Source organism: Chiloscyllium punctatum, chromosome 22 (genome assembly GCF_047496795.1).
Source record: "Chiloscyllium punctatum isolate Juve2018m chromosome 22, sChiPun1.3, whole genome shotgun sequence".
Classification (NCBI taxonomy): Eukaryota; Metazoa; Chordata; class Chondrichthyes; order Orectolobiformes; family Hemiscylliidae; genus Chiloscyllium; species Chiloscyllium punctatum.
The window spans coordinates 41324519-41344676 of record NC_092760.1 but is presented as its reverse complement, the minus strand read 5'-3'; the positions used below and the strand labels follow the sequence as shown (position 1 = coordinate 41344676).

The 20158-nt window shown below is 41.1% G+C and overlaps 1 protein-coding gene across 9 annotated transcripts in view; it reads right to left on the bottom strand.

Annotated features, from left to right (window-relative positions):
* Window positions 1–20158, bottom strand: part of rab3il1 (RAB3A interacting protein (rabin3)-like 1) — a 66215-nt gene that overhangs the window by 31746 nt on the left and 14311 nt on the right. Inside the window, exon 1 of one of the 9 annotated variants that reach the window (XM_072592139.1) lies at window positions 19903–20029. The exons of 5 other annotated variants lie outside the window; for them this stretch is intronic. Coding sequence is in view for 2 of the 4 variants with exons in the window: in XM_072592135.1 (XP_072448236.1) it covers window positions 11494–11597 (104 nt within the window). In the remaining 2 variants the exon portion in view is untranslated. Of the gene's footprint in view, window positions 1–11493; window positions 11633–15737; window positions 16240–18928; window positions 19048–19902; window positions 20030–20158 lie in introns of those variants that run through there. 3 more of the 9 variants (XM_072592140.1, XM_072592138.1, XM_072592135.1) reach the window with 3 other exon arrangements.

Genomic DNA, 20158 nt, shown 5'->3' with positions numbered 1-20158 from the left:
ATCAGAATTGAGGCTTGTGTGTTGGGGCTGACACATAAATGGGAGGGGGGGGGGGGGGGGGGGGGGAAGCAATGGGGGATGAAGGGGAGAGAGGAGGAGATAGGTCAGAACAGGGAGTGAAGGGCGGGTCCAGAGGACGGTGCCGAGTTGGAGACTTGGGACTGGCATAACGTGGAGGGAGGGGAAATGAGGAAGCTGTTGAAATGCACATTTATCCTGTGCGGTTGCAGGATCCCAAGGTGCAATGTGGCGTTCCTCCTCCAGGCGTCAGGTGGTAATGGTTTGGCAATGGAGGTGGCCCAGGCTCTGTACGTCCTTGGAGTGGGAGGGGGAGTTGAAGTGTTCAGCCACAGGGCGGTGGGATTAGTGGGTGCACGTGTCCCAGAGATGTTCTCTGAAACAATCCTCAAGGTGGCATCCTATCTCCCCAATGTAGAGGAGACCACACCGGGTGCAACGGATGCAGTAGATGACATTGGTAGATGTACAGGTAAACGTCTGATGGATGTGAAAGGATCCACTGGGGCCTTGGATAGAGGTGAGGGGAGTGGTGTGGGCACAGGTTTTGCACTTCCTGCATTGGCAGGGAGTGGTACCAAGAGTTGGGTATGGGCTAGTGGGGGGTGTGGACCTGACAAGGGAGTGGTGGAGGGAATGGTCTTTTCAGAACGCTGATGGGGTGGGGAGGGAAATATCTCTCTGGTGGTGGGGCCCATTTGCAGGTGGAGGAAGTGGCAGAGGATGATGCATCGTATGCAGAGGTTGGCGGGGTGGAAGGTGAAGACCAGGGCAGTTCTGTCCTTGTTGCATTGGGAGGGGTGGGGTTCAAGGGCGGTGGTGCTTGAAGCCAGAGGAGATGCCCTGGAGGGCAGCGTCAACCAACTGGGAAGAGAAGTTACGATCATGGAAGGAGGCAGTCATCTGGAATGGTTACCTGTTCCTCTGCTACATCAATGACTGTATCAGCACCACCTCATGCTCCCACGAGGAGGATGAACAGTTCGACAACTTTACCAACACCTTCCTCCCTTACCTCAAACTCACCTGGACCATCTCGGAAACCTCCCCATCACCATCTCTGGCAACCATCTAACCACAAACATATCAAGCCCACTGACTCCCACAGCTACCTAGACTACACCTCCGCCCACCCTACCTCCTTTAGGAAATGCCATCCCTTATTCCCAATTGCTCTGGCTCCACCGTATCTGTTCTCAGGATGACCAATTCCACCTCAAAGTCAGCTAATTGGTATCCTGGTGGCTAGCTTCCTCCCTGTCTGTCCAATGTAAATGTTTGTTGTAGTTCTTGCCACTCCACCCACTCAACCCAAGACACCAAAAGGTAGAAGACGACAAGTTTCCTTCAATGTGACGGCTCTACTCATACCAATAAACATCACCCTGACCATAGAAACACTGGCCTCAGTTTGAGACAAACCAGGGATACAAACACCTGACAGCACCAACGCCAATCAGCACAAACAGCATCCTCAAACTATTAGACCTGTGCCTCACAACCCACTTCACCTTAAACGATATCACATACAAATCAATGGAACACCTATGGGATCACCAACATCAAGACTATTAGCAGAAGCAGTTATGCAGGACATTAGAACGAACAACCCTTCCCATAATCCAGCCCAAGCTTTGAGTCCACTATGTGGATGACACCTTTGTCATCACAAAACGGATTAAAATTTGAAGAAACCCACAAAACAACAACATCCTTACTAGTTCACCAAAACAGGAAGAGAACAATAACAGACTCCCCTTCCTAGATGTCACAGTAGAACGAAAAACCAATGGATAGCCGCAGACCAGCATTTACAGGAAAGCCACACACACTGACCAGATACTCAACCACAGGAGCAACCATCCCAACACCCACAAACAGAGCTGCATCAGGACTTTATTTAAATGGGGCACAATACACTGCAGCACCCAGGAACTACAAGCAGCGAGGGGAAAACTCCTATACAACATATTCAGGAACAAGTACCCAATAAGCGCAGTCTGCCAATTCCTACATAGACCTAAACAAGACGACGACACGCCCAAAGACTCTCGCCACCCTGCCATACAAAGACATTTCAGAGATGACAACCAGTCTACTCCAGCCCCTAGACATCATGGTAGCCCACAAACAGCTCCTGATGAATTTAAAAGGACCCCTTACCAACAACCAGCAGAATGAACATCATATATAAAATAAATACCCTGCAAGGACTGCAATAAACATTACATTGGACAGATAGCAGGAAATTAGCCACCAGGATACACGAGCACCAAATAGCCACCAAAAGACATGACCAACTATCACTAGTACCCACACAAACGAAGAGGGACACCAGTTCAACTGGGACTATACATCCATCCTAGGACAGGCGAAACAAAGGCACGCACGGGAATTCCTAGAGGCCTAGCATTCAAACCAGAACTCCATTAACAGACAGGTTTGGACCCCATTTACAAACCTCAATAACAGAACCGGAAAACGATATCACCTACCACAACAAGCCGAGACAGAAATAGCAAGCAAGACAGGACACCAACACTTCAGAGGCTCACTGATAATGTTACCTAGCATGGTGACAAAATATCAGAACAAATCTACTAGCTCAGCAAGCAAAACTTTACAACCTGACAATCATTATTCTTATTTTTCCCAAAACAATATTAGACTTGTTTGAGAAACAGGAATTCTCGCTGCCTCTAAAACATGCCAAGTCAGCAGTCTTCATGCAAAATCTCAGCAAAAGGATTTCTGTTACTTCATGCTGGAGATCAGAGTGACAGAATACCATACAAACATGATGTAGCATCATTAACATGCAGTCCTTTGTCTTTGAAACAAAATAGAAACCTGGCAATTTTTTTTTTGTTTTGAAGTAGTGGTGGGATTTGGGCCCAATTACAACAATCCAGACCCAGCTGCTGCTTCCAATCTCTAGTGAGTTAGCTGATATCAGCTACAATGAGCAGCAGGGACACACTAATTTGACTATTTCTAACATCAATGGGTACAAATCAACCAGATATCCAGTTAGATGTTGCACAAAGTTTCTTTGTACTATTCTATCAAATACTCCGGTCAGATCAGGCAAAGTAGAGCTAAATCGCGAGCCTGATTCAGCTGCTAACACATGCGAATGAACAAAACTATCATACATTTGTGCATGAAATTCTGAACTTGAGTGATTCAGTTGAAAATGTTGACCTTTGACAGTATTTATTTTTAAAATGTGATGACCCTATCACACTATTCGAAGAATAGCAGGAAGATTTCCTGCATTTTTGTCAGATTGTTCTCTCACTAAACTAACACCACCCTTCAGAGCAGTGTAAATTGCTGCTTTGCGTGCAAACTGAAGGGAAGGAACAGTCCCTCTACAAGTCATCACTCCAATCTTTCTAATTTTCCAATGTTCACTGTAGCCAGTCAATCCAGCATAGGCCCAGCATTGAAGAAAGATCTTACAATCTGGAATGTACTGCTTGAAAAAGGGTGATGAACACACTTGCAATGCCAGCTTTCAAAAGGCAAGTGAAGACATACTTGAGAAAGGAGATATTTGTAGGAGATGGGGAAAGCAAGCAGAGATTGTGACTATTTGGGCAGCGTGGCATTTATCAATACATAATTCCATGAAGTTTTAGAGCTTTAAAAACTATTAGAGGTTTTTGCAAACTAAACAGATTGTTATAAATACACATCATTCAGAGCAAGACCAAAAGTAGGGTACTTGAAGCATCTGGACTGACAGCACCAGCAACCTGCTCCAGCAAGACTGGAGCTCCTGCTTAGACCCAATTCAGACCAACAATGGTGTATTGTGCAGACTAGTCACGTAAATTTAGACAGATGCTTCAAAAAAGGGACAAGGAGTTTGTTAGGAGGTCTAGGGGATTATGAATTATAGCCAATTATTGATCCCCTAACCACCTGTTGTTTTGGGCATGCACAAATTTTCCTCAGCTTCTGGGATTTCTCACCTGGAAGCTGCCCACTTTTCCACAAACTAGAGAAACAAACACAAACAGTTCTTCCCTGCACTTATCCCAACAACAGCTGGCGAGGAACAAAACAGAAAACAAGAGCACTAAGACTCAGGTTGCAATTGAAGATGCAAGAGACGGCACCCAGAAAAAAAAAGTCTGAGCTATTTGCAACAGAAAACTTAGTACAAAATAAACTCTTTTCTCCATTAGAACTTTCTCCCCCCTGGAGAATGCTACCCTGAATGTCTCTTGTCCTTCCAAACCCAAATTTCCTAACTATATTCTTTGTCCTTCTTACTGCTGTCAGTGTTCTGATCTCAAAGCCAAGTTCTCCAACTCTACCCTAACCAAAACATTAACTCGTTCAAAAATGTTTCTTCTTTCTCCAGTTCAAGACTATTACATTGCTTAAATCACTTTCACTGTTCAGCCTTGTTCCCGAACCCTTTATCTAATGTATCTTAATAAAACTTAATGATTTAAAATTGAAGCCATACATTAGCAAATAATGTATATGGGAACCACCCAAGTCATGGCTCCCTTTGTAGCAGGGTTAAAATAATAAAACTATAACTAAGTGATCCCTGGCTTCATTCCCAATCCACACAGAGTTGGTTTATATTGATCTAGATGGTGTCAAGATTCTTAACCATTGATGATTTCATTCCCTGAGCTGGGGGTGCAGGCAAGAGTCAGCCAGAGTTCAGATTTCATGTTGACATTTAGTGCCTCTTTCTAGAAAATGTGCAAATGTAGGCTTGGGTCACAAAAAGGTTTGTATTTTTCAGTGATGACTCAGATGAATAGTTGAGTTCATTGTTCTGCTCAAATAAAGACTTTTGTACATTTAGATCAGAGTCATACATATGTGGACACGAGTTACAGACTGGAATCTAATTGAGAAGTTTGGAGTTTTTATTTAACAGAAACAGAGTGAAACCGTGATTCTAGTTGATCTAAGAGAAAACCAAGCAAGCCAATCCACAGCCCTAGAAAAAATCACAGCAAGTTATTCCTCAAGATATTCTCCTCAGCTCAACACTTTGTTTTGGGCTAACAGACTAGGACTCAAAACAAAATGTTTAAACTTAGTGACAGATATTAACACCAGACCCTGCCAGACGAACAGTGGCCACCTTCCACAAGATGGAAAGACCTAACCACCTCAGGCTGACCTCCTTCATCCCTCACCCATCAACATCCAGGGGAAACCATTGATCAGATACTTAACTGGAAGATTCATATCAGCAAATACTACAATATCAAGAGAGAGGCTGTGACAATGAGGGTCACTTCCTGATCCCAAAGTCTTTCCGCTATTTAGAATATGCAAATCAAGAATGAGAAAATGTTAATGGCTATTCAGCATGCAAGGAACTTTTTACTGAGAAATTAACCCACTTATTTGAAGTGTGCCATTGGTCTTAATATCCACCCCTCTGCCAGCATACATTGGTTGCCTTATACATTATATATCCACAGAAACCCCAGTGTTTATTCCTATGCTCAAACTTAAATGGATTCCAGTACTGTTCAGCACCCCTGGAGATATTACCTTCAAATCTTCTTGAAGTTCAAGTTGTTTCTTATCCAAGAACTTTCCTATTACACTGAAAATATGCCCACTGCATGCTACTCATCTTACAATGTAGTCACTTCAAAATATTGGCTTCAGAATTTGTTAGCAAGGCTATATAGTGGTGAATATATAGAGTAAAAGGAAGAGGAGAGAATGAATAAGTTTGCAAGGATAAAATGTTTATTGAATTAAAATCCCATCCTTTGTGAACAATGTGACAGATGTGATTGAACAATATTTATGCTTTTTTATAAAAGACAATGCCTTGTTACTGTTAAGTCTTTCATCTATAGATTGCCTGGAGTAAATTCCTCACCTGAAAACTTGCCTAAGGCTAAAATTTCTAATTCATTCATTTCCAACTATTATCTCAAAGTCCAAACAGATTCACTCAGTCCTCCTTAATATTTACAGAACTGGAAATGTTTTCTTCTCATCAAAGCTTAATTCTGAACGTATAACACACAGGAAAAATTTCTTTGTTTTTGTACAGTCCCAGGGTTTGGCAAGAGATGGTCAGGAGTAGAGGAAAGAAAACAGGATCAGTTTCCACAAAGTTCTTCTGGCCACAAAATATTTTGTCAGAAAAGCAAAGATTTCCTGTGAAGAGAGAAAGCAGTCCCATTGGAAGCTGCACCGACACTAAGGTCTATCAACTGTGTCTGGAAAACAGCTATGGTTTAATCCTGCTGGTTGCAACAACAATTTTTCAGCCTAACATTCAAAACTATTCTTCCTTCGGATGATCAGTTCTTGCTTGTTCTGCAAAAACTTTGCCAAGCATGATGCTGCTTTACTGTTAGTCACTATACTCCTTTGGACAAGAGGGGAACAGATGGTTGTTGAAGGGATTACAGCTGTGAAAATCCTGTGGTGCTCATAAATTACCCAAGTCTCCAGTTAGAGCTGGACAATAAAATAGATAGATAAAATAAATAAATAGATAGATAAAAGGAACTTTTGCTGTCTGCCCATATTCTGTTTTTACTGAAGTCAGGAGACAAATTTCACGGGTGAGTCAGAGAATTCAGTATAGTATAACTAAAGTGGGTGTTTGTCCACTGGTAGAATTGAGTGTTTTGGTCTACAATGGAATTTTCATTCGATAAATGTTCAGTGAAAACAGCAAATGGAAGTTATTATTTACATATTTCATTTTTAAACCTCACTTTAAATCAAGAATACATTGTACAATGATGTGCAAGATGTGACAACTGAAGTTCTTATCTCGAGGCCCTGAAATATCAGCCTTTGTAGTGAATTTGGGGCAGGACACATTTTCCTTTTTTAATTAATCAACAAAACACAGGAGGTAAGCAAATGATAATTAGAAGTTTTATTTTCTTTCTATATTCAAGTTCATTTGCCAGCTTCTAGATTTCTCAATTTGAAATGTTTTATAAATTTAAAATCCAAAAGCTTCAACATGCATATAATTAGTATTGTCTTACTTTCTCAATTTGAAAAGAAACTCGAAAGAAAAACTAAACAATGTTTTTGAAATAGATTTTACTGGAAAGCAATGAAAGTTAATGTATGCAGGGTTTCTCTACAGCAATGGCCATGTATTTTTATTTTGCGCTTCGTGGTTGTAGACAAAATTAGAAAATATTTTTAAAGATGAAGAAGTGTTTTAAGGAATTGTTGCATATTTTGAAAAGTAATTTGACACTTATGGCAGGCACTGGATTTGTACAGCTGTTTGAACAAGCAGCAATGGAAGAGGACTCAATTGTGACCATTGTAGCCGGATGGCAAGATGTTAATTGACCTATGGACTAGTGATCACTTATTGATACAAAGTTCTTTTGCCTGCCAACAGCTATGTAATTGCTCTCAGGTAACTAAGTGGCTTGGGACTGGGAACTTGTCACCTGCCAGCTCAGAAATGGAGTCTGTTCTCTGCAGTCAAAGCTTACCTTAAACCTGAAGAAAACCAATTTCTTTCCTCCTGCAGTTGCTGCAAGTTATAACTTTAGTTAATAAATCATAATTTTACAATTGAACAAATCAACATGTCTCTTAAAAAAAAATCAGTGAAAGCATTCAGAAAAGGAAAGCCAGGAAGAAACTTTCAGACCAGCATGACAGAATTTGTGGACAACAACAATTGATCTCTTTCCAGTTTCCCCTCAATTCCATCCATCTTTTTGCCTGTCTCTACATCTGACCTATATGAGGAGTTTAAAAAGGGAATAAAAAGGTGCATTCCAACAGTTTAACTGTTTACTTATAGCTACAACCTAATTACTTTTAATAAATGGTAATTCTTGTTCAGTACAGAAACCTGGGCCATGCTTCCTATCAAACTGGGTCTAAAAAAAAAATCAGAAATTGAAGCACTTAATGTAATGTAACGACTGTGTGGAGTTTGCACATTCTTCCAGTGTCTGTGTGGGTTTCCTCCGGGTGCTCCAGTTTCCTCCCACAGTCCAAAAATGTGCAGGTTAGGTGAATTGGCCATGCTAAATTGCCCATAGTGTTAGGTGAAGGGGTAAATGTAGGAGAATGGGTCTGGGTGGGTTGCGCTTCGGTGGGTCGGTGCGGACTTATTGGGCCAAAGGGCCTGTTTCCACACTAACTAATCTAACCTAATGTACTTATTTTGAAAGTTTTTACTTCTGTGGCAAATTCAGGAACAACAGGTCTTGATTTCTTTCACATAGCCACACTGACTCATGACACTAATCTGTCACAACTGAAGTGCATGAGCCATGGAAATGCTGGCAAAACAGCATAGGCATAGACAAGACCCCTCCCCCCACAGGAATCCTAACCTACCCTTACAATGCTGCAGTCGCTGAAGAGTGTACATTATACAAGTGCTCAAACAGATTAATAGTATTCCTACTCTCGGCAAATGTATAAGTCCTAGGATTTTGAAAGAGACTCAAAAGTAGAACCTTCAATGAAGACATTTTAAATTAATTTAAATTTAAATCCATCACAATAAAACATCATTTCAACATTTTAATTATTTGATGTTTAAAATATTTGACATTTGAAATCAGCAATTTAAGATAATTTAAATGATGCAAAAAAAATCACTCTTTCTCAAACTGTTTAATTGCTAACAGCTGATAAAATTACAAAGTTCAAAATTATGACAAAGTATGGCTTCTGAAGTTAAAATTTTGTGTAAATCAAAATTAGACTACATTTTATACCCAGCTTCCTCAAACACCATCCCTCACTCAAAGGTTCTGCTGAGCTGCAGTTAACTCACTCTGGTACCTCAACCAGACTTTGTCAGCTTTCACATCTGTAAATGATCAGGGGTCAAACATTGACATCTGCCTGATCAGAAACAGACCCCAACTGAAGTCAGCAACTTTTGCAGAAAGCGTAGAGTTGGGCAACAATGCTAAGAGATCTTACGGAGCAACAATGTTTCCACCCAGTGGTCCACCATTCACCTCCTCTCCTCTACAACCAATTACATTCCAATTGCACACCAGGCTGTGTTCTCCCAGTTCCTGAGGCTATACAACTGTGCCAGTAAAAGCAGGAGATGGAACAAAGTTGCACAAATTCTATTGTAATTACACTCAAAAGAAAAAGGAAATTACATTTGAATAGCATCTTAAAGTGGCTAGTAGGCCAATTAAAATTTCAAATCATAGTAACTGATGTAGAAAACATGGAAGCTAACTTGCACACAAAACACCCACAAGCAACAGAGGTAGGACAAAATACTTTGGGGAAGACATTCAGCTCCAGCTTTTGATCTGAAATGGAGGCTGCTACAAAAAGGGATTTTTAAAAAAAATAAGTTCAGCAACTAGCAACTAGTTAAACAACAGGTTTTTCAGCTGGATTTCCATGGGTCTGGCTGTGTCTGTGGGTTTGTTTCAAAACAGTTTGCCTGCACTGCAGAGCACAAACTGGAGTTTGGCAGTAACAACTACAGTTAGTGTGGTTAAAGTGTGTAGGTGGTGAACAGGCCAATTTGGGACAAATTGCCCAACTTCAGTTCCAGTGCTCAAGTAGTAAATAACTCACTCATGCAAAATCTACAACAAAGTCACAAAGACTTGCACTCTCAAATATCCTCCCATCCGGGACTAAACATTGCCAAATAACAAAATTCCTAAACTCCACTAAACAGTCAAATACCCTGTGCCAATAAACTCCTAAATATCCCCAATCCACTAAAAATTCAAATTCCCTCACATGAAATCTAACTCACACTCTCAATCCACTAACACTGAATTACCTCAGGTATTATCTATTCTCCAATTATATTCAACTTTGCCCATGGCTATTGCAAGAGAGTTACCAGCACCGCACCCGCCTCACCACCCCCCCACCCCAAAACCCCAGTGAATCTAGACAAACAGAACAGGATTTTCAGATCCCATTCAGTTTGGAATCAGACCAAGCCTGAAAAATGAGGCAGCCAAGCAATTATGCTCATTAAGAGCCATGTTAAATGGTAACTTTAGGAGGCTGACTCAATAGTGTGCAACAAAAGACCACACTGTAGAGGAGACCCAATTCTACCACAGCTGTGGTTTTCTTGATGTAACTTACATCGTAGCTGCAAGAAAACTGCCTTATTGTAACACAGTCGCAGTTCATAGAATCCCTACACAGTGTGGAAAAAGACCCTTTGGCCCAACAAGTCCACACCGACCCTCTGAAGAGTAACTCATCCAGACCCATTCCCCTACTCCATTATTCTCTATTTACCTCCGACTAATGCATCTAACCTATACATCCACGAACACTATGGGCAACTTAGCATGGCCAATTCACCAAACCTGCACATCTTTGGATAATGGGAGGAAACCAGACCACCTGGAGGAAACCCACACAGACACAGGGAGAATGTCCGTACTGCATACACAAAGTTGTCACAGTCTGGAATCGAACCTGGGTCAATAGACAATAGATGCAGGAGTAGGCCATTCTGCCCTTTGAGCCTGCACCGCCATTCAATATGATCATGGCTGATCATTCCTAATCAGTATCCTGTTCCAGCCTTATCTCCATACCCCTTCTTAAATGAATCCAAAGACTGGGCCTCCACTGCCCTCTGGGGCAGAGCATTCCACACAGCCACCACTCTCTGGGTGAAGTAGTTTCTCCTCATCTCTGTCCTAAATGGTCTACCCCGTATTTTTAAGTTGTGTCCTCTGGTTCGGCACTACCCCATCAACGGAAATATGTTCCCTCCTGCCAGAGTGTCCAGTCCTTTCATAATCCTATACGTTTCAATCAGATCCCCTCTCAGTCTTCTAAACACAGGGTCCCTGGCCCTGTGAGGCAGCAGAGCTAACAACTGAGCGAGGAACCACCTCCGCTTCAGAGGAGTACCAGATTGATTATCCAGCTTTCATAGCCCCTCCATTGCCCTTATTTGGACTGGTCTCCTTGCCAGTTGAGGGGTCACCTCAAATTCTCAGTGGGTAACTACTTACTCCCTATACAATCACATGGGGAAAAAAACTCCCCTAGCCCCACTCCAAAAGCAATTCAGCCTGACACTGAGGACTAGAAGAGAGTGACAAAGCTATGTTGCCCAGTGAATATTTCACTAGGCCATTAGGTGGTGAATTACCCCTCCCCCAAAAAAAAGCACTGTAGCTCAACTATAAGCTTTACTCTATTTAACGCTAGCCAACAGCACAGGCTGCTAATAGATTCAGACACACAAGCCCACATAACTTGACACTATAACCAAACAATGTGTTTACTCAGTAAATTAATCAGTACTGCAGTGAAAGTGAGCTTAACTTATTGACAGACATATCACAGTAAGTGTGTGTATTATTCTCAATCTGCACACAGTTCACTCCCTCATCTTCTGATAATCAGCCAAAGCATATACAAAAGAAGAAGAAAAAGCCATCCACACGACAGTCACTGACCAGAGTGCAGAGCTGTATTAATACAGCATCAACTCACTTATTCCTAGAGCCAGCCGATTCCCCTGCAATTCCTCCAGTGACGTGTTTGTTGAAGTTGGCTCTCACTAAAAAGAGTGAACGCTTGCACAGCCTGCTCCTCATTTCAAAGTTACTGAGAGATCTGTGATTTTGAACTGTTTGAGTGGATTCATCTGTGCAGACTGGCAGAGTGGAACCACACTTCCTCTTCCAAATCCCCAAACCACATGCAAAAATAACATTGGGCGCAGAGTCAGGAATTTGTCTTTGAAATTGCAAACCCTTCAAAAATAAAGGAAGAGAAAAAAAACCTCATTTCCAAAGTCACATCTTTCAGATAGAGGTCAACCTCGCTTATAAAAATGGGTGTTCGTGCGCCATTACTGCAGTCATGGATGCTCACAGTTAGGCCACCTTCAACTTTATCTTGAATCCAGATATTCTCTACACTTTTAAGCACACCACCTCATGTTCAGTCCTACCAGAACTAGGACCTTACTCAGTACCAGTCATGTGCTGGCTGAGAGGCAGTGAGCTGCAAAACATTTCACCGCTTTAGAACGTGATTTTATCTTGACCCAGCATCAGCACACACTGCAACCAGCTAAGAGTCATTTCATAGTGAATTATCATAACTGGACAGTCTACTGGTTAAATAACTATTTCCCAAAGAGAGTTTTGGGTCTTTAATTCAATAAAATTTGGTCTTTTGCAGGTTATCATGACACAGGAAAGCTGAAAGACTGCAATTTTAAAGTTAACCTTTTGCTTGGTCTTTACAATAACTCCAGTGGTTAACTTTTAATACCCTCTATGGTCTAACAAACGTCAACCATTCGCTTCATACAGCCACATCCCAGTCGTGTCCGTATTAAAAAAACATCAGGAGCAAGACATGAATAATCCTCCCTCTCCTTAGATCAAAAGGCATTGTCACAAGCCTTTTATGTACTACAAAAATATTTACATGGAAAGATTTACAATTCTCCAATTTTTCCCTCAGTTTAATAACTTTTCACTAATTTCAACAAGTTTAAGGATGTTCTGAATTGCCAAATGCTCAAAACATTAGGGGTTAGAAGCTCAAATAAAAAGAGTGCATTATGTACTAAAGTTAATCATTATTTGATACTTGGGCCAGTACAATGACCGTACATAGATACTATCAGTACAAGTGTCCAAAAGTTGTTTAGTACATTTCCAAAGAATTGTACTAAAGTTGATTAGATACTGTGACATTGTTTGACGTGGGCTACAATCAACATTTGGAGCCAAGGAATTGTACATTCAAAGTGGGACCAGCTGGACCTTTTGTCCTTAGGATTGTATCAGAATGTCAAAGAGAAGAATAATCACCTTCAACCTCCCACAGCATACTAACTAAGCAACCTATGGTCTGTGCTACAAGGACAAAGGTAGTATTATCGTACTAAAAATGCTGCAATTCAGAGTATTCAGAAAATTAAACCTTTGGGAAATAGGGTGCCTTAATAGTGTTTAGAACAGACAATTGAGGGAGATAGATTTTGTGTTTGACATATTTTTCTCCCTTAGTAAGAATCTTTTAAGTGGAAACCATGATTGGGCATAATGCCAGAAGTCATTCTTCATCTGAGTCTGGACAGCTCTTCACTTCTTGGAGGATCACAGTCAAGGTCCAATTTGCACTGTCTTGCCATTCACTTCATTACACTGTACAATGCAGACCAATATATAATGATCTGAAGTAGGAACAATAACTGACACTTCATCCTAGAAATGCATTGGTTAACTTGCACATCAATTATTGTCCCAGCATCCCAAAGAATCAAGCCCTATTCCAGAGGATTGAGCACATCAGGTACTGAGGGGTTATTGTTTCAATGGTACAGTATGTTAGAGTGCAGTCTGTTGTCGGAGGTTAAAAAAAATCCCAGGGCAATACTTGAACAAGGGTAGAGCAGTTTTCCTGACGTTTTGGAAAATATTTATCCTCAACGAACATCTTTACAAACAAACGTGTCTGTCTGTGGTGTGAGAAAGAACCTTTATGGCCATATTCAAAGACACCTTTCTAGTTGTGAAAACCAGTTGAGATATCCCAGGCAAGTGAAAAGGACTAATTTGGAGCAATATTTTTCCTTTACAATGGTGGGATATAGAGTTAAGTCCAATCTGTAAAGCATTCCCAAATCAAAACACTGTCTGGTCTGAGGTTTTGTTTACTAACCCCAGGAACATACCTCAGTCTTAACCCTACAAAAAGGGTCATCCTATTCTGTCCACTTCATATACCAATTATCCCATTCTCTCTAACGCAAACTGACGGTTTATTGTGGTCTGGGTTCAAATCAGTTAAGTCACACCATGGTAAACTGTTGGACCCAAAGCTTTGTGTTTTGAGATTTCCAGCACTGGTGTATTTTGCTTTCGTTCAAGATTATTGTTGACATGAATTGATACTACATCAGCATCTCAACAAGCTCAGAAATACAACCATTCATCAAGATCATAAAGACACTTACATTTCATATGTCACGTATTTCTAAAATGGTTTAGTTGCAAGCACCTGCTCATTGTGTTAATTATCATAGGCAAAACCTAACTGATATCATCTGATACTCAAACAAGTTTATGGACTTTAAAAGTCATTGGATAGAAGTTAGGAGTAGGAGTCTTCATTGATTTTCCCCTCTTAGTTCAGAGGCTTGGAAATCAGTTTATGATACCCTTAGTTGGGATAAGCACATATCATGGAACACTCAAGCTGGTGTCTTTCTACTCTCAGTCACTCTTTACCAAAAGAGTCAGTCAGTCAGTCGAGGAGACCCAGCTATGCCCTTAAAAGACTGTGCCCAGATGAGCACCTTTTTGGGTATGCAAGGCTTAAACAACCATCATCCATACCAACAAAGGGATTTAACACAATCTTGCTTGGGATTTGAAGTGCCACCAAGTACATGACACCAAAAACATTTCAACACAATCTGAAATTCAGTACAGAATTACTTGCAAAAGTTGAGGTTTACTAAATTCTTCTTCAGGATTATGGTATCCCTTTAAGAATGTGTATGGTTAAAAAGCATTGCAGAGTTTCTCAATATTACATCAAACCACAGTTATGTTAATCTCACAGGGTGGAAAAAATTCTAAAGAACAGCACCCAGCAAGAGAACGATCCAGACTCAGTAAGTCAGTACAGGAGCAATCTAGCATCTTATTTAGGGAATGACCATCCATTGCAATATAAAAATCAGAAAACTGCAGTTTAACATGAAGTCTGAAGAAGCAATCTCAGCCAGATCAGCAGCAGGGTAACTACAAAGGTCTCAGCAACCCTGGCTAGATAAAGGAAAAACTGTTTCGCCTTCCTTTCCCGGATCACAATGATGACCCACTCTGCGAAGTGCAAACATGTGACTAGATGAAGACAATGTTGGCTCAGTTGTGATGCTTCCACAACAGAATAATCCAAATGTCACTGTCGAGATGCAAACATCAAGAATGGCTCCTATCCCATGGTGCCTGAAGTTGTCTGTTGACCATGAAGCTGTATTCTATCAATTACTGAGAGAAAACTGGAGGAAAGGTTAAAGTACATACATATGAACAGTATCACTGTTCACATGAAAAGTGCAAAGGCTTCACATCCTTTGAACAGTACAGTAAAGATCACTCCTTGATTTAAACAAGGGATAAAGCAAAGAAAATAACTGCCAATGTCAGGAACAAACCACAAAGTTATTCTGTTGATGCACAAGTATCCTTCTCATTCCCTAGTCTTTTACTTGCCTTTCTAGCTTCAAATTGCTAAGACTGTATATCTATTTAGAAATAAGCTTGAGTGGCTTAATGCCCCTTTCTCATCCCTGACTTTTCTAAAGTTCCTGCGTTTACAATTACATCTTTGTGAGGTTCTATGTATTTCAAATACAAAGATGGATAAAGAGCTCCTCGTCAGAAGTCACAAATCAAATTTAATTTACACCTTTCACCAAATTGTAGTGTCTGAAACACATCAACAAACAGCAGCTTAAAATCATTGCCTGGTTGTAACTCTGGCAGAAAAAAAAAGCAGGATTTAATATAGCAATACCACTACAAAATGTAGCCCAGTTTCCCATCCCACACATTTCCAGCTCCCTATCTACACTAGCCTCAAACCTCCCAAATACATTTCCTGTCAGAGACACCACTAGGTTTGCAATAGAACTGGTGACGACAGGACCTTCCCTACTACTAACACAGGAAAGAAGCTGTAAACTCAACAGGGTTCAGACTTACCGTTTCCACATAGTAGTGGGGGCTTCCCCTCACCCCACCACACCTAGCTGTCCACTGCGACAGTTTGCAGCTGTTGCTCCATTACACACAGGCCCACGAAGGGCCAGGATGCCAGCTTCTGGCACCGAAACAGCAGGGGAGCGGGGGGAAGATTTCCCCCATCCACCGTCCTCCACGGTCCAACAGCCCCACTCTGCGCTCAATTCTTTCTCTCTCCACTTCACTGCATCCGACAGCACCGGGCACACACAGAACAGCTCAGCAGCCCAGACAGAATATCACATGATCAAATGCAGCTAGCTCACTCAGGGGTTTTTTTTGAATAAGGGAAACATGTGACCTTCCCTCCGGAATCTAATGACAAATAGACAGACAAGCAGCTCCAGCTGACAGAGAGCAACAGAATAAAGGTCTGACTGAAAAAACAGCTTTAACTTTCACCCAAAATGCCTAGGAGAGAGGCTTCCCTTTCCAAGCAAAACTGACACCCACATCCGGCCACCTGAATAATAGAAGGAGCTGCCGAGTCAATGGCTCCAGACTTCTCTCTCGCACACACTCCATCAGCAATTTCCAACTTGTGAAACAATTTGCGTCTCAGAAGCTCGGCAGCTGCTCAACTCACAGCTAGAGAAGTGAACTTGAAATACAAGTAATCCAGCCTGTTATTTAAATTTAAAAAGTTGTTTCAGACAGAGCAATTTTTTGCCTCCTTTTCAAAGGTACCCACTTCAACTTAGTGGATGTAATTATATGGGGCACCGGTCACCGTCCATCACTTTCTTCACGTGGTCAGATTTCTACATCCATTAGTGGCTGTATCCTGACCCCTCAATATTCACCTTCCTTCAGAGTATCTTGCCTGATTTTCCTAACTCAGGGACTAACTGTGGATCCAGCTAACTCAACCCAGAATAGCACTCAATTTCCAGGCACCTGGAACTCCGTATTGTGTACATGAAGACATCAAGGTAGCTGGTGAAAGTGAGTTGTTTGCTGTATATTCTTACAAAGCTTCGAACATAGCTAATTAAAATTATGCACGAGGTTACAAAGTGTAGAATTATTACTAATGCCAGGGCACAACTGACATGAACGAACCTATGGAATTATAGAATCCCTACAGTGCAGAAACAGGATATTTGTGCCATCAAGTCCACACTGACCCTCTGAACAGTATCTCACCCAGGAGAAAATGTGAGGATTGCAGATGCTGGAAATCAGTCGAGAGTGTGGTGCTTGAAAAGCACAGCAGGTCAGACAGTATCAGAGGAGCAGGAGAATCGAAGTTTCAGGCCAGAGTCTGATTCCTGATGAAGGGGTCTAGCAGGAGCATCTATTCTCCTGCTCCACAGTATCCCATCCAGACCCACCCCTCTACCCTATCCCATAGTGAAATCAACCTAACTTACACATTCCTGGACACTATAGGCAATTTAGCATAGCCAATCCACCTAACCTGCACATCTTTGGTCTGTGGGAGGAAACCCATACAGACACAGGGAGAATATGCAAAATCCACACAGTCCCCCACAGCTGGAATTAAACTCTGGTATCTGATGCTGTGAGGAAGTACAGCTAACCACTGAGCCAATGTGCCACCCCAAATATTGTTCTATGTATGAACTGCTACTACCAAGCTACTATCACAGGGAGTGTCCACCTCCCTTATTCTTCTTGGGTTTAGAGACCCTGTCAGGACAGTTGGAACATATGTGATAGCATTTACACATCACACACCTACCTCACACATAACAATACAATAATCAATCAATCAATCAGAGTTGATAGCAGCATAAAATACTGCCAATGGGTTTCAATAAGCACCAGTAAACAAAAAACAAAATCTCTTCCAGGTAATGTTTCAGCCATTAAGAAATCTCTGTTGATAGATTTCTTAGCTCTGAGTCAGGAAGTCATGGATTCAAGTCCCACTCCAGAGTTGTAATCTCAATAAACTCCCAAGCCAAACTGCCCAGCATCAAGGCAGCAATTACACAAGTTCAGTTTGATTGAGCAGGATACTTCAATTCTATGCCTGATACCAGACATCCAAAACAATTGCTTTACTCAATACAGAGTCACTGAAGGAGCCTCCAGGAAGGACAGCAGGAATGCTTTAAGGATATAATCAAATTTTCTCTGAAAACATCTCCACCAACTCATGACATTCCCTAGCCTGTGACTGACTAAAATGAAGAAAACCCATTTGAAGAGCTATGTCAAGAACACACAAACCTCCCAACAACTCATCTGCCTGACCCTTCAAATGCCATCTCCCCAGGCATGTGACTGAGTCTACAGACCATGCAATAAACTAATCAACCAGTTGAACTCAATGAATCAGAATTCAAACAAGTTCATCCTTGATCCAAAGGGACTGCCAAAAAACAAGAAACTGTGTGTGGGAGCTTGTTGCTAATCTATTGGCTGCCTTGTTTCCTACAATACAACACTGACTATACTTCAAAAGTACATCATTGGCTGTAAATTGCTTTGCAAAGTCCTAAGGTTTTAAAAGACACTTTCTGCCACCATGCAAAGGTTTTAAACACTTTTTTTTAAAAACTTCTAGCATTAATAGGAAGGGTTTAGAGTGATATGGACCAAGTGCTGGCAAATGGAATTAGGTTAGAATATCTGGTCAGCATGGACCGAACGGTCTGTTTCCGTGCTGTATATCTCTATGACTCTATATTGCCCACAAACAATATCGAGAGGGGTCTAATTTGCTTCAATTCTATCCTCTTTTTGTCATCTAACTTTACCTTACATGAATCTAAATTTAATTTCCAATGTTAATCACAATATAAAATTCTTAAATCATTTGACAAACTGTCCTGTGACCAGTTTTACTTTACCAGTCCCTAATTCCAGTCAATTATCTAACCTTATCCACACTGATCCACCTTGTGACCTTTGTGGGTAATAGCTCATTTACAGAAAAAAGGTGCCATCCAGTGCAGGATCTAATTTAATGACATAAATTAGAAAAAGGGACTGAACATAGAACAGATCCTTTGAGCAGTCCCAGAAACTTGGATATACAAAATTAAGATTACCATGATCTTCTGGCAAAGTAATTCAATATATTTCGCAATTCAATTGTCCTGCATTCTGTACGGTCTGGATAGAAGGACATTGTAAAACTACCAGCTCACAGGCCTTCTCCAAAAACGCAAATCACCAACCTGATTCTCAAGTGTGCAAACTGGTTATTGTCCTTGGACAGGATAAGGCCTGCCCATAAAAGCTCAGCCTCTGGCACTCCCCATTTCTACAAATTACAATCTGTGAGTGAAATTTGATGCACACATACAGAAAAGAAGGCAATTCCCTTAATGCTGGACCTTGACAGTATGTTGCGATTAATTTGAACAAATCCAAAACGCAAAAACAAACTGGATCACTGTGAAGTGAGTGTCAGTAACTCCTCCCAGACAGCACTGTCTTACTCACCACACCTCCGATGAGTCTAATCCAGTCTCGTCACATTGTCAGGCTTAATAACTACTCCAATATTACTGACGGTATCACTGTTGATATTACTTCAATTACTTTGCAGTGTTGAATTAGTCATAATTCTTTACAATAAAGGCTTTGAGACTTCACTTGTCCATTGAATCATTTGGTGTGGTGCTGAACCACACAGACCAACAAGTATCAGATTCAGTTGTTGGTGTTCAGTTTGCTGATCTTAGCAGTCAAAGCATTACACTTAGCTTCAGAGCCTTAGGCTGACAATAAGAGTTGGATAGGATTTCTGCTTCACCAATCATTTCTGCAAGAAAGTGAATCTCTAAGGGCACCCCAAGCCCAGATTCCCCAAAATTGAATTAATTGTAGCACATGGTATTCAGATTCATACAACCCACTTTTGGAAACTCCTAGGAGACAATGTCTTCTGAAGTGGATGGGAGAAAATTAATCAGGTGAAGTGAGGTTTTCGGGAGACTGGTTACTGCAATCAGGAGCAAAAGCTGAACAACTCAAAAAAAAAGCAGGGGTAAACCTATAGATAGTTTACAAATAATGTATATTTCTGAAATTTAAAAAAATGCACATGCATCATAGTCAGGTTCAATTTTCAAAGGTCATGCATACTTTTCAAAGGGGTATGTGGATCCTGGTCAGCAGAGGATCCCAAACTAACTGCTTTCCTTACCTGCCCAGATGTTTAAAGTCAATTGTGGAACCACTGCCATTGCAATGAACAAAATCAACATGGATGATGAAGTAACCTTTTATTCTGTGGAGCAGTTAATTTACTAAACCATCAAGAGAGCTCTCCTTTCGGTTGTTCACCATAAGAGAGACACCCATTCCGGGTAGAGGTGTTAAGAGAGCCTGACACAAATGTGATAAAGAATTTCATTAAAAAATACTTTGAACAAACTTAATCAGCGCATACAGACTTGCAA